Consider the following 14749-nt stretch of genomic DNA (forward strand, 5'->3'; position numbering starts at 1 on the left):
ATGTTTTTGCAAACTTTTCAAAGATAATAATAATAATTTTTATTTACATAAAAGATTTAAAAATTCCAAAATAATCGATATTATCGATAGTGAAGAAGAAAAAAAAATTAAGTAAGAAGAGTATATGATTGATGAGAGTAATCCATTTTTTTTTTCACCATCATTTTGTACCACTACAAATTAATGGGATTTACAAAACACACAAATATCAATATAATCAATCAATCAATAAATATTTAAGCTAATCGGATTTTTCAAAAAAAAAAAAAAAAAAAATTTTGTGTTTCAGTGTTGAATCAGCAAACATTTGATTTGATTTTTTTTAGTAATAATCTATTTACATTTAAAAAATCGTGAAGTGTGTGTGTGTGTGTGTTGCATAAGTATTTTGTAAACAATTCGCACCATTTTTTTGTTTATTGTGGTGAATTTAATAATAAAAACGATAATTTGGACGAACCTCTTGATAGCTATATGTTGGCCGTGGTTGATAATAGCTTATCGTTTGTTGTGGCATAGTAGTAGCAAATATATGTTGCCTATAAAGAAATGGTGAAAATGTTTGTCGTAATTTTTGTTCTCTCAATTTATCGATTGTATCGATAATTCTTTCATTCGAAATAACATTATTCAATGGTTGATGTTTTGGTTGTTGTTGTTGTTGTTGTTGTTCTTGTTTTTCTTCTTCATTTGTTGTTTTTAAATCAACATTTTTATCCACTGAATTGGATACGAATGTTGATGGTGATGACGATGATTTTTCCATATTACGATCACGTATACGTATTACTGCCGGAATTGTACAGCCAAAATTTTCCATTTCCAATTGTTGACCATCATTCATGGCATTCACTTCAACCGTACAATATAAAACATTCTGTGATTTATGGATGGAAAAAAATGAAAACAAAAAAAAAAAAAAAAATCAATCAATTAATGAATAAATTATTGCTATGACAATATAGTTCAATATATACATACATTTTTAGCATCAACATTATCATTATTATTGATTCGTTTCAATGTAACACGAAGACGATAAATTGAATCAATTTTTTCAGCAGCTGTTAATGTCATTAATTTATATTTAATACGTTTATCGGACATTTGTCTTGATGCAAATGCTGCCATTTGCCATAAATATGGATTATCATCAACATTCAATTCTTCAATAATGTCATCGTTTATGAATGGATTAAAAATTGTCGATTCATTATTATTATCATCATTATTTAATGGCGATCCATAAACGGTCACATGATGATGGACCATTGTGGCCATTAAAAAAATTGAAATTTTCATTGTAAACATTGTTATTGTTGTTGTTGATATATTGATGATGACGTGCCAATGGAAAAATCAATCAATGAATTTTATATTTGTCGAAAAAAAAGAAAATTGTTTATGTTATCATTCAACAAGTTGTTGTTCTGTTCACTGTTTATGTGATATTGTCATTCAATGATTTGATCATTGGATTTATATACAGAAAAAAAGTCATCATCATTCGATTGACGACGACGACGACGACGACGACCACAACGACTACGACCACTTGCTGCATGTTATACTTGTTGAATTCAAGTCTATGTGTGGTGGTGGTGGAAAGTTTTTGATTACTATAATCATAGTATGATGGCGGCGGTGGTGGGTGATAATGTTCATTGCTTACAATCAAATTATCCCCAAATTTTTTTTCCCGTTGTTGTTTGAATAACCAGTTAAAAGAAAAAAAAAAATTTGTGATGATAAAAAAAGAAAAAGACGATTCATATCATATCTCGATTCGCTGACCTCTAATTGAATTGAATGTTTTTTTTTTTTTTTTAGTTTCCAGAAAAATCCCAAACACCGGAATTTTTGATCAATAAAGAAAATACAGCAAACTGGTATCACACACACACACACACACACACATATACCTGGATGTAAAAAAAAACTATTCCAGTTACCAGGTGTATGTGTATTAATAATGTGTGTGTGTGTGTGTGTATATGCGTTAGGGAAAAACCTAAAAATTTTGTTTTTCTCCATCCATTTTCATTGATACATACAGATGCTAATGTCACGTAAATTCCATCATCATCATCATCATCATCATCATCATCATGCATATTTTGCATGCTGATGATGATGATTTGATTTAATTTGACGATGATGATGATGATGATAAAAATACAAAAAAAAAAAAGAAACAACAACAACAACAACAACGACGACGACAAAAAAAACGAACGTTAAACGAATATTGAGACATTCCTGATATTGAAATATCGATAAAATTGTTTCATATATTGATAACGAAAATTTTTTTTTCAAGCTACCGATCATCATCATCATCATTATTGAAATAATTCGCGCGCGTGTGTGTGTGTGTGTGAAGAAATAATAAAGAGAGAGGGAGAGAGATTCAAAAATCTGATAAAATCAATCATTATCATCATCACCATCATCATCATCATCATCATCATCATCATTATTGAAAATAAAAGAAAAATTATAATTGATTGATCGATTGATCAATCGATAATAAAAAATAAAAAAAAAATGATTGGATAGATAGGATAAATGGATGGTTTTTTGGAACAGCAACGGAATTCATTCAATGATTGATTATTATTTGGATTTATTTTGGTTGATAATTCACAAATTTTTCTTTTTCTCAATGATGATGATGATGACCAAATTCTTTAATTCTTTACATACAACGGAAACTTTGCCATTCCGATTTTATGATGATGACGTTTTCGACGTATAATTATCATCGATCGATGAAATAATTATATTACTAGTACATGACCGACGGTACATTTTATCAGCATCACCATCATCGTCATCATCATTATGAATATGTAAATGTTTCATTTCCACACACACACACACACACACCCATTTACTTTTACTGAACAAATATTTAAAACAAAAAAAAAATTTTGAGATTGATAAACGTGATAAACGTTTTTTATTTTTATTTTTTTCAAATGAAAACTAGATTAATAAATCACGCAAACATTCTTTTTGTTGTTGTTGTTATTGTTTGTAGTTGCACGTATTTCGTATATGACTGACATCATCATCATCATATCTGCATCATTGCATTTTACGAGGTGAAATGTAGATTTCTTTCAATTCATCAATTCAATGGGTGACTTTCTCTTTCTGTATCTCTCTCTCTCTATGTGTGTGTGTGTGTGTGTTTTATTCTCAAGAAAATGACATCAATGACGTATATATTGTTGTTATGTTTGTGCGCAAATTATTCATTCCTAATGATGATGATGATGGGTTTTTCTCGTTCATCATCTGTACAAAATAATGATATCGATCCGAATGGAATTGTATCGAAAAATTGAAATAAAAAATTCAAGTATTGCAAAATGTAGCCAACATTCATTCTGAATTCTAAAAAAATTTTCTATGAAGAAAAAGAATATGATCAGACAAACAAAAAAAAAATTTGATTGTACCATGCAGAGAGAATGCTTGCACGTGTTATCAAATAGATGGATTTTTTTTTGCTGTTTTTGCTAGTAATTTCCCAAGAAAACTCTTCATCGTCGTGAACATTCATTCATTTGTGATGACGTTTTATTTGTTAGGGTTTTTATAATCAAGATCAGTGATATTTGATTAGATAATGAGGAAAATCATCATCATCATCATATGCTATTTTTGGGTCCTAAACATCAAGCAAACATCAAAAACAACAAACCTCGACAACAGTGGCAAGAAGAAGAAGAGAGAGAAAAAAACCAAAACATTAGAAAAACCAAGAACAAGAAAAAAGACGTCTTTGATCATGTCTCGAAACAAAAAAAACTAAAATGACAACATTGTCGATAAACATGTTGTTTTTTTATCGAAAAAAAAACATCATCATCATCATTGTTTTGTTGTTGTTGTTTTTTTTTGTGGATTCTGAATCGAATAAAACGAAATGAATTTTATTTCATTTTTCATTAATTTTTTAAAAATTCCAATCATTTTTCAACCATGTGATCATGATGCTTACTGCAGGATTTTTTTCAAATACAAAAAAAAAATTCATCTTTACACGCACACGCATACAGTTCAGTCAGTGCCCCTTTTTTCAGAGTGTACAATAAACAAAACAAAACAAAACAAAAAAACAACAACTAAAATCAAACTAAATCTTCTTAATCGCCTAGCAAATGTACATTTTACACACGCAATCCACACGTTTATCATGGAATTTTCAGACAACAAAAAAACAAACAAACAAGAACGGTAAAATTCCATTTCCATTTGTTTTTTTTTTCGTTCACCAAATCCAAACATTTTAATTTGTTGAATATTGAAAAAAAAAATTACACGCACGCATTAATTTCATGTTTTTTCTTCCTCTCTCCATCTTTTTTTATCACCCAAAGGTCATAAAAAATAATAATGTTTGAAACGTGTTGAAACAAATTGATTACAATTTTGTTTTTCAACACGTTTTTTTTGAAATATATGCAGATTAATTTTTTTTTTTGCTGCTTGTCATTCATTTAAATGGACAACAACAACAACAACAACAACAGCAGTTGTTGACTGTAGCAGATTTTTAAGTGTTTTTTTTTGTCTTTTCTATATTCTCACGGAAAAAAACCCATCCACTTAACAAACAAACAAAGAAAAAACTTTAAAAAAACAATTTTTTAGTCTAAGTGGCCGATCAACTCTATAGTGGTGGCGTTGGCGTTTGTTTTTTTTTGTTGTTGTTGTTTTAGTAGACATTGACTGACTGGTAAACCCGAATTTGCTGAATCTGAACAGTGGAAATTTGTTTTTTCTCTGTTTTTCTTGTGGAAATTCATCAAACATTTTTTTCTTTTTGACCAAACATGGAATGAATTTTTAATGATTTGAAAATGAATGATTAAGGTGATTGAATAATTTCATTCAACATTCTTCCATTCATTCAAGGAATATTTTTTTTTTTTTATCAATCAAAATAGAATTTCTGACAAATTTTCAATCAATCAATCTTCATGAATGTTATGGCCAAATTTGGCCATAACATTCATTCAAATTGTGTCTAAATTGTGTACAAAAAGCCTAAAGATTTAACGCCCACACGCATACGCATACACACACACACGCATAATCAATCAAATATATACAAAAACAAAACAATAAAAAAAACCGATGACTAAACCTTTCGAATTTTTTTTTCTTTTGATCAAATAAAATGGGTGATGATTGGGTTGTTTTTTTTTTTGTTTTTCCCTTCGTAATAATATTCAACGTTGAATGGAATTTCACACTAATCAGTCATGTAATGTATCAATGTCAAATGAAATAACGAAATGATCTCATTATCATCATCATCATCATTATCACAGAGAAGCGCATTCCATTGTGGAAAAGAAAATCCAGAAATTTGAAAATGATGATAATTTTGCGATTTATCGATCATTGCCGTCATACATACAGTATCATCATGTACACACAAACACTGTTTTTTTTTTTTTTGTTGCTTGCTTGCTAGTTTGGCAGACAGATAATTTTTTTTCAAGATCATCATCATCATCGTCGTCGTCGTCGTTGTTGTTGTTGTTGTTGTCGTTGTCTTTTTGAAGAATTAAAATCACATGAGAAATTCCCAAAAATAAAAATAATAAAAACATACAAATCATGTTGATGTTAAAGTTCAAAGAGGCAAAAAAAAATAATTTTTTTTTTTTGATGACCATGAAAGATCATTTGTTCTGCTATGTGTTCAACAAGTGTATGTGAAGCAGAAAAAAAAATCACGTAATCACCAAATTATCATTAACCCGATGGTGATGATGATGATGGTAATTAAAAATGATTTTCTTTTTAAAATTTTTCGTAATTTTGGAATTAAAAAAAAATTAAAGTTCATTTCACCCCATGATATGTTTTTAAACTCGTTTTTTTCTGAAATTCAAACAAAGAAAATGATGAATTTTCGGTGAATTTGACAATTTTGTCAATGAACCTGTGGTGGTGGTGGTGATGGTGATGATGGGGGAAATTTATTTTTAGAATGTTGTTGGAAAAATCAGATCAGAATAATTTTCAAAATGAATGTCAGAATGATGAAGATTTATATCGAGTTTTTTTTTCTTTTTTTTTGATGATGATGATGAAAATTATCTCAAATAACGCAATTTTTGAATTTCAAACAAAAATCATATGATTTGGAAAATTTTCATCTTTTTTTCTATTCGTTCATAAAATTAATTACGTTTGTTCACAGTATATATTTGTGTGTTGGTTGTACCAAAATGATGATTATCCTGATGGTTATTGATGATAACATGATGACATTTGTCACATGTGTGTGTGCGTGTGTTCGTTCAATCAATCGATCTTTAATCACTTTTCATTAACATTCAGTTTGTTTGAGCGAATTCACGTTCATATTAATTAGAAAAAAAAGAAAGGAAAAAAATCCTTGAAATGAAAAATGGCGGGCTCTATTTTTTTAAAAATAATCTCATCACTCCGTTGACGGATAGATGTCACTTATGTTCCACACACACACACATGGAACTCAATATTTACACATGTGCTTGTTGTTTGTAGATTTCGATTGTTCCAATTTGGGATTTCCATCAAATTTCAAAGTTTTTTCCATACGAAATTCTTCATTTTTTTTACTGTACGAATGCCATTTGGTACGCATCAGAAAATTGTTTTGGGTTGGTAAGTTTTTTTTATTGATTCAAATTTAATTGATTCATTCATTTACCTAATCAATCAATTGCTAAAAATAGGTTATTTTTTGGTTCCATTGGTATCGCCAGTTTTGTTTACGTTAAAAGTGATTATTTCATCGATCGTGATGAAGCAATAAGAGTTCGTGAAGAAATTCGTCGTAAACTTGAACAAGAAAAATAAGTGAATCAAATAATCATCGTCATTCGACAATAATCAATACTTTATAAGCAAATAATCATGGCAACACCACAATTCAATCTAGATCCATCTAAAATGCAGATTATCAACGAATTAGAAGTGGAAATGGTTGCCGATATGTATAATCGGATGACACGTGCATGCCGTTTGAAATGTATTGTACGTAAATATAAAGATTCTGAACTTAGTAAAGGTGAATCTGTTTGTATTGATCGTTGTGTAGCAAAATATCTAGATATACATGATAAGATTGGAAAAAAATTGAATTCATTATCACGGATGGATGAAGAAGCTGCAAAAAAATTACAATTAGAACAACAAGTACAGCAAACCAAATGATTGTTGCATATCATATTTTACTATGAAATTAGATTAAATAATGAATAATAATAAATAAATATAACACGTTAGATTGTTGTTTTGACTTTAATTCATTCAAACTTGAAAAAAAATTTCATAATTCACATAAATTAAATACTAACACACACACACAGATTCCATTTATTTCGATTCATTTGACAGTGTTGTTGTTGTTGATGGTGGTGGTGGTGGTGATGATGGTGGCCCTTCTTTAGCTACTTGACGATTATCATCAGGTTTCATAGCTGGAAAGAATAACACTTCTTTGATGTTATTTGTATTGGTTAGATACATTGTTAAACGATCGATACCTATTCCAACACCACCAGTTGGTGGCAAACCAAATTCTAATGCTGTACAGAAATTTTCATCAATCAATTGTGCTTCATCATCACCAGCTGCTTTATCACGAGCTTGTTGTTCGAAACGTTGTCGCTGTGCAAATGGATCATTCAATTCAGTATAGCCATTAACAATTTCTTTGTGATGAACAAACAATTCAAAACGTTCAGTCAGACCCGGTTTAGTACGATGATATTTCGACAATGGTGACATAACAATCGGATGTTCAGTAATGAAAGTTGGATGAATAATTTGATCTTCAATAAAATGACCAACCAATTTATCTAATAATCTGGCGCTTGTACGCGGTGGTGGACATTCAATTTCATGTTTATTACATAAATCGGTCAATAATTTATTTGCCTCCGGTGTATCTAATTCAGTGGCCGGTGGTAATGTTACATTCAATCGATTTTCCAATTCTTCCATCATTTGTACTTTTCGAAATGGTGGTTTAAAACTTATAGTTATCGGAGGGGTATCCGAATCTGGTCCATCTGGATGATATGAAATTTCATAAGTACCAAACAATTGATACACTAGACCAGATAACATTTTTTCCACCATTTCCATCAGATCATTGTAATCAGCATAAGCAATATAAAATTCACATGTAGTAAATTCTGGATTATGTGTCAAATCGATACTTTCATTACGAAATTGACGGCCGATTTCATAAACACGATCCAAACCACCTACGACCAACATTTTCAGATACAATTCTGGTGCAATACGCATAAATAGATCCATATTCAATTCATTGTGATGAGTGACAAATGGTTTAGCTGTAGCACCGCCGGCAATCATATTCATCATCGGTGTTTCCACTTCCAGAAAACCCATACGATCAAGAAATTCACGAATAAAACGTATGACACAGGCTCGGGTAACGAATTTGTTACGTGTTGATTCATTGACAATAAGATCAAGATAACGTTGACGATATCTTTTTTCTTTATCTTTAAGACCATAATGTAGATTGGGCAACATGTGCAAACATGGCGTCAACAGGGCCAGCTTTTGTGGCATGATACTAAGTTCACCTTTTTTCGTTTTACATGGATGTCCAAGTGCACCGACAATATCACCACGATGAATTCGACCATTTATTTCTTGAAATTCCGTTTCATCAACATAATAACGAGCATTGGCCATCACCTGGATTTTTGTCCCTTCACCACGAAGATCATAGAATATAAGTTTAGCGCCAGATTCACGTTTTGAATAGATTCTTCCTGCCACCGATACTTTCACATCATCACGAATTTCTCCATTTTTCAATGATGAATATTTTTCAATATAATCAGTCAATGAAATTGATACATGAAATTTATGTGGATATGGATTTTCACCAGATTCACGCCATTCAGTAATTTCTTTAGATCGATTTTCATGATATTCATTCGGGTCCAATTCTTCATCACTTTTAGCTTTTGCTGCTGCTTTATCGGAATCAGCTGAAGGACTTTGTTGTTGTTGTTGTGGTGATGCCGGTTCAGTTTGTTTCGATTTAGCTTTTTCTTCTTTCATTTTTTCAAATTTTTGTTGTTTCAATCTTCGTTTCAATTCATTTTTACTCAATTTTTCTTCACCACCAGCTTGCAGTGGTGGTTGCTGTTGATTCGAACTACTACTCATCATACGAACCGGTAATTGATACGATTTTTGATAAATTAATTCTGATTTCAAACAAAATCTATTGATTGATGAATTGATTACGGATTGATTAATGATGATAAATTTAAACAAACTAAATGTTCGACAATTACGTTTTATAAAAGTGACCAGCATCAGATTGTAAAAGAATAATTTCTTGAAAATTTTTTCTTCACTTTTCTTCGTAAATCGACCATGTGGAACGATGAAGACAATGATGAGCATGAAAAAAAAATAACCAAAATCTTGGTTGTATTGAACGCGTGGATGGTAAAATTCTATACTATTTTTATACATTGAAAGTAGCCGAAAAAAAATCATCATCAATGTATAAATTTAGCATTTTTTTAATATATATAAATTGTGTAAAGAAGGCGTTTAATATAATTATTAAGACATGCGCATAACATGCAATATTGCTATTTCTTTTTCTTTGGCTGCTGCTGCTGACTAAGCTTTTAGCTGCCTGAATGAATGTGATGAATTATGATGACGCGAAATGAGTGCCGACGACACTTTGTGTTTGTTATGTGTGTGTGTGTGTGTTTGATTCATGTTGTTAATTGGACACAATATTTCGATTTTAAATATCATCATCATCATTACCACCACCAACAACAACAAAGTAAAATCCTGGCTTACACCAAAAAAAAAAAAAAAAAACACATACGGATGTTGATTAATCTTTGTATAACTCTCACTCTTTTGATACATTTTTTTTATTATTATTATTGCAATAACTTGCTTGTGTTGTTCTCATATACATTTTAGTTAAATCAACATTTTTTTTTTTGGCCATTGTCATCATCAGCTATTGTTGTTGTTGTTGTTGTTGTTGTTAGAGGTGTGACGATTATAATACTGGTGGTAGTTTGTTAATGGTAAATACCACACCTAGAAAACATCATTCATTAATTTGGTGTTGATTATATTAGTTTTTTTTCTAATCTTGGAACATTGAAAGAAGAAAAAAAAAGAATTTTTAAGTTCACTTTTTTTTAGAGACTCAATCAACCGATAATTGTACATCAAAATGGCATATTCGATGCCTGCAATCGTCATTGATAATGGAACAGGGTATGTTTGTGTGTTGATAATGTTTAATAATTCGAATAATTCGAATCGAATAAATGTTTGTGATTTTATCTAGTTATACAAAAATGGGTTATTCCGGTAATCGTGAACCAAATTTCATTATACCATCTGCTATAGCTATAAAAGAAACATCAAAACTTGGTGATCAAGCATCCAGACGTCTGGCTCGTGGTGTTGATGATTTAGATTTCTATATCGGTGATGAAGCATTAGATGCAACAGGATATTCAGTAAAGGTTTGAAATAGTTATGGAAAGGAAATTCTGATTCTATATTGGTCAAATTTTAGTATCCAATTCGTCATGGAATCGTGGAAGATTGGGATCTAATGGAACGTTATTGGGAACAATGTATATTTAGATATCTACGTGCTGAACCTGAAGATCATTATTTCTTATTGACAGAACCACCATTGAATACACCAGAGAATCGTGAATATACTGCCGAAATTATGTTTGAAACATTCAATGTGCCTGGATTGTATATTGCTGTACAAGCTGTACTTGCATTGGCCGCTTCATGGACTAATCGACAATTATATGAACGAACATTAACTGGAATAGTTATCGATTCCGGTGATGGTGTTACACATTGTATTCCGGTAGCCGAAGGTTATATCATTGGAAGCTGTATCAAACACATTCCAATTGCTGGACGAAACATTACATATTTCATACAGAATCTGTTAAGAGAACGAGAATTCGGTATACCAGCTGAACAATCATTAGAAACGGCAAAAGCAATCAAAGAACGATTCTGTTATGTATGTCCGGATATTGCCAAAGAGTTTGAAAAATATGATAAAAATCAATCAAAATGGATCAAGAAATATACGGGCATCACTGCAATAACGAAACAACCGTTCGAAGTTGATGTTGGTTTCGAACGTTTTCTTGGTCCAGAAGTATTTTTCAATCCAGAAATTGCCAATCCTGATTTTGTTACTTCATTATCGGATATTGTCGATACATGTATTCAGAATTGTCCAATAGATGTACGACGACCACTTTACAAGGTAAATATATAATGTACATATTTTGAAATACAAATAGATTTTAAATTTACAAATGCAATTTTCTTAGAATATTGTATTGTCCGGTGGTTCAACAATGTTCAAAGATTTTGATCGCCGTCTTCAACGTGATATTCATCGTTTGGTTAATCAACGAATGAAATTAAGTTATCAATTAAGTCAAGGCCGTTTAAATCCGAAACCTATCGAAGTACAAGTAGTATCACATAATATGCAACGATATGCCGTTTGGTTTGGTGGTTCAATGCTTGCATCGACAGAAGAATTCTATTCAGTATGCCATACAAAATCACAATATGAAGAATATGGACCATCCATATGTCGCCATAATCCGGTTTTCGGTACAATGACATGATGATCAATGTTTTCAAAAAAAATTTTTTCTTTTTCTTCTATTCCAGACGTGGATTGCCTGTGGCAAGCAAAAATACAGCTCTATGAAAGATCCATTTTTACTATTAATTAATTGATTATTAATTTCAAATTTTTGAAAAATGGCTCACTATCAAAGAGCTTGGCCACCACTGTTCTATTCGGATGTTCCAATCACACCATCAATATATATTTAAACAAAGAGAGAGAGAGAGAGAAAATTTTGGAATCATTTTGTCCAGCATTAAGCTTTTGTATTTGTAAAGTGTATCCTATTAATAAAATCTTCATTACATCAAAATGATTTTTTTTTTGTTCGGTTTGTTGATTTGCATTTTGTTTGATTATGTTGAAAGATTATTGTTCTATAATATAAACAAACAAACAAAAAAATCTTTGTATATTCAATATTTCAATTCAAATTCTCTGAATGCATTGATTTGCTTGTTTTACCAGATTCACGCATGTGTCGAATGATGACCAGTTCTCTCTGCTGCTGTCGTCTGGTGATGATTATGATGATGATGATGGCAGATGGCTTGTTTTTGTTGTTGATATTTACACGGCCAATTTATCTATACATTCGAATTTACACGTCGACTAAATGTGACTGGGTGTAAGATATATTGGTGGTGTGTGAATTGTTGTTTGTTTCGTTTCGTGTTTCATTTCTATATCTTCCCTGTTCGATTTTGGATTGAATTGGAGTTTTATTCTTCTTCATTTAGTTTAATTCTAGTTCAAAGATTTAAATGATGATTATGGCAATAAACAAACGGTTGTCACTTGTCATCTTTACATTGATGATAATCACGAAAGGCATGTGTCAACAAGATGACCATTTATCAGCAGTAGCATCAGAGAGCGATGATCGCCATCTACATGAAAGTCAAATTCCACCACCATATCAACAACCCAGTCAAGATGATGTGAACACGATGTTGACCAAAGTATTTGAAACAATGGATAAGAATGATGATACAAAAGTGGATTCAGATGAATTGAAACAATGGCTTGATAAAATCCACGAAGGACTTATCGATGATAATGTTGAACAGCAATGGACTTATTATTCACCACCATTACAAGAGGTACATAGCTGGGAATCATATGATCCAGAAAAAAGAGAAGCATTAATCTGGGATCATTATATTAACACTACATATACTGATGATGTGGTTCAAGCATATCGTCAAGATGTAAATATTGATGAATTTAAATCAGATGATCCAAATTTTAAAAGCTATTATACAATGCTTAAACGTGCTGAGCGTCGTTGGAAAGTGGCTGATAAAAATAATGATACTGTTTTGATTAAAGAAGAATTTAAATTCTTTCTACATCCAGAAGAATCTGATCATACTAAACACCTGTTGGTAGAAGAGGCTATGGAAGATATGGATTTGGATGGAAATAAAGAAATTACATTGGAAGAATATATGAAACATATGAATGAAGTAACGCCTGAACAGGAAAAACAAGATCCTGGTTTTGAATCGGTAAATCACTTTTTTTACGCAAATAATAATACTTGATTAAATTACTTACCATTTTTTTTTGATTTGATTATAGAATCATCAATCACAATTTCAGACCTATTTAGATAAAAACAAAGATGGTAATCTTTGTATGACAGAATTATCAGAATGGCTAATACCTAGCTATGATCGTCATGAAGCGGAAGCTACACGTATGATTCATGATACTGATAATGATCATGATCAAAAATTGAATCAACAGGAATTACTTGGTAATAATCAATATTTTTTGAGCTTGATACCAGGAGAAATGTGGCGACAATATTCTCAACAAACAGATGGTGATTCAACAACCGCAGCTACACATGATGAATTCTGATTGATATTCTTGGAACAACAAAAATTTACCTGCCAGAAAATTTTAAATAAAACAAAATAACTAGTTGAAAAATAGGGAAAACTCACAAAATTTTTATCAAATTATTATTTGATTGTGATATTTGCAACACAAAATTTTTTTTTTGCATTTCCAAAAAAAAATCGAATCTTTTGTTTACTTCCTTAACGGTAAAATTTCTCCTTTGACAACCAATAAAAAAAAAATTTTCCGGAATTTTTCTTGATGCTAATTAAATTAAAACAAAAAAAAAATAAATAAATTCTTTAAATGCCCGTTAGCAATTTGAATTTGAGAAAAAAAAATGATTAAAACCAGTCCACCAATAAGTTTAAATGATTGGTGATGAATGTCTTCTAATTATTATCCTCATCATCATCATACAGTTCAACGAACCTCATAGGTTTTTTTTATCTTTAGTCATAAGCAATAACAACAAAGGTCATACAACAGTAATACAAACCATGAACTTGTGAAGAAATATCCAAAAAACAACAAACTTGTTCAAATAATCGGATGATTATTTGAAACAAAAAATAATAATAATAATAAATTAGATGGTCAGATCATTGGATGACGAGGATTATTTTTTTTCAAAAAAAAATCGATCATTCTAAGAAACACACATTAATGAATAGGTATAAATTTCATTGAACATTTTGATTTCCAAGAATGATCGATAGGAATGATTTTCTTTGATCAAATTGATTATTGAGATACATAATTCGATAAAATGATCATCATTGATCATTGATGATGATTGATTAAGCCGATTTTTTATAGCAAAAGATTGAATTACAATGAATCTCCCGTTTTTTTTTTGTTGTTGTTCGAATCTATTGTTCGAATGTATAAAGACATCAAAGTGATGGACGATTTTGTTATGACAACAATCGATCAATAATCGATGTTGAGCCAATTCCGTTTTATTCTCATCCATTCGAATGATTGTGTTTTACATTTTGTTTTGTTTTGTTTTGTTTTTGTTTTTAATGATTTCAATCCTAATTGTGAAAATCTTCAGATCATGAATAAATTCATCAAACAAATGTAATAATTTTGGATCGAAAACAAAAAAATCAAATTCATTCATTTGAAAATCACGAGTATATGAAATAAATTCGA

At 30.5% G+C, this 14749-nt stretch overlaps 5 protein-coding genes across 6 annotated transcripts; 3 read left to right on the forward strand and 2 right to left on the reverse strand.

The window, feature by feature from the left end:
* Window positions 1-14: 14 nt before the first annotated feature.
* On the reverse strand, window positions 15-1529 carry LOC124495514 (uncharacterized). The gene is made up of 2 exons (XM_047058910.2): window positions 982-1529; window positions 15-877 (listed from the first exon to the last, which is right to left on the reverse strand). The coding sequence occupies exons 1-2, from the start codon at window positions 1309-1311 to the stop codon at window positions 431-433; spliced, it is 777 nt and encodes a 258-aa protein (XP_046914866.2). The 5' UTR covers window positions 1312-1529; the 3' UTR covers window positions 15-430.
* Window positions 1530-6517: 4988 nt separating this feature from the next.
* On the forward strand, window positions 6518-7301 carry Tim10 (translocase of inner membrane 10). 2 transcript variants are annotated; one of them, XM_047063298.2, is made up of 2 exons: window positions 6518-6674; window positions 6750-7301. In XM_047063298.2, exon 2 carries the CDS (start codon window positions 6931-6933, stop codon window positions 7228-7230), a length of 300 nt encoding a protein of 99 aa, XP_046919254.2. In that variant the 5' UTR covers window positions 6518-6674; window positions 6750-6930; the 3' UTR covers window positions 7231-7301. The 2 variants fall into 2 exon arrangements, with proteins under 2 accessions (XP_046919254.2, XP_046919247.2); XM_047063291.2 differs by having other exon boundaries at window positions 6522-6678.
* A 2-nt stretch (window positions 7302-7303) lies between these two features.
* LysRS (Lysyl-tRNA synthetase) lies at window positions 7304-9234 on the reverse strand. The gene has a single exon (XM_047063655.2). It carries the CDS (start codon window positions 9232-9234, stop codon window positions 7393-7395), a length of 1842 nt encoding a protein of 613 aa, XP_046919611.2. The 3' UTR covers window positions 7304-7392.
* Window positions 9235-9768: 534 nt separating this feature from the next.
* On the forward strand, window positions 9769-12050 carry Arp3 (Actin-related protein 3). Its single transcript, XM_047063719.2, has 5 exons — window positions 9769-10326; window positions 10400-10580; window positions 10634-11359; window positions 11427-11718; window positions 11779-12050. The coding sequence occupies exons 1-5, from the start codon at window positions 10283-10285 to the stop codon at window positions 11841-11843; spliced, it is 1308 nt and encodes a 435-aa protein (XP_046919675.1). The 5' UTR covers window positions 9769-10282; the 3' UTR covers window positions 11844-12050.
* A 173-nt stretch (window positions 12051-12223) lies between these two features.
* LOC124499761 (reticulocalbin-1) lies at window positions 12224-13835 on the forward strand. The gene is made up of 2 exons (XM_047063720.2): window positions 12224-13248; window positions 13322-13835. Exons 1-2 carry the CDS (start codon window positions 12502-12504, stop codon window positions 13604-13606), a joined length of 1032 nt encoding a protein of 343 aa, XP_046919676.2. The 5' UTR covers window positions 12224-12501; the 3' UTR covers window positions 13607-13835.
* The last annotated feature ends 914 nt before the right edge of the window (window positions 13836-14749 follow it).

This window comes from Dermatophagoides farinae, chromosome 2 (assembly GCF_024713945.1).
Source record: "Dermatophagoides farinae isolate YC_2012a chromosome 2, ASM2471394v1, whole genome shotgun sequence".
In the NCBI taxonomy this organism is placed as follows: Eukaryota; Metazoa; Arthropoda; class Arachnida; order Sarcoptiformes; family Pyroglyphidae; genus Dermatophagoides; species Dermatophagoides farinae.

Bases quoted from the DNA above. Each gene is read 5' to 3' on its own strand.
- LOC124495514 (XM_047058910.2), bottom strand. From the start codon at position 1,311: ATGTTTACAATGAAAATTTCAATTTTTTTAATGGCCACAATGGTCCAT. The intron at 878-981 runs GTATGTATATAT...CATAAATCACAG, and splicing joins ATAATGTTGATGCTAAAAAT to AATGTTTTATATTGTACGGT.
- Tim10 (XM_047063298.2), top strand. From the start codon at position 6,931: ATGGCAACACCACAATTCAATCTAGATCCATCTAAAATGCAGATTATC.
- LysRS (XM_047063655.2), bottom strand. From the start codon at position 9,234: ATGATGAGTAGTAGTTCGAATCAACAGCAACCACCACTGCAAGCTGGT.
- Arp3 (XM_047063719.2), top strand. From the start codon at position 10,283: ATGGCATATTCGATGCCTGCAATCGTCATTGATAATGGAACAGG. The intron at 10,327-10,399 runs GTATGTTTGTGT...GATTTTATCTAG, and splicing joins GTCATTGATAATGGAACAGG to TTATACAAAAATGGGTTATT. The intron at 11,719-11,778 runs GTACAATGACAT...CTTCTATTCCAG, and splicing joins TCGCCATAATCCGGTTTTCG to ACGTGGATTGCCTGTGGCAA.
- LOC124499761 (XM_047063720.2), top strand. From the start codon at position 12,502: ATGATGATTATGGCAATAAACAAACGGTTGTCACTTGTCATCTTTACA. The intron at 13,249-13,321 runs GTAAATCACTTT...ATTTGATTATAG, and splicing joins AAGATCCTGGTTTTGAATCG to AATCATCAATCACAATTTCA.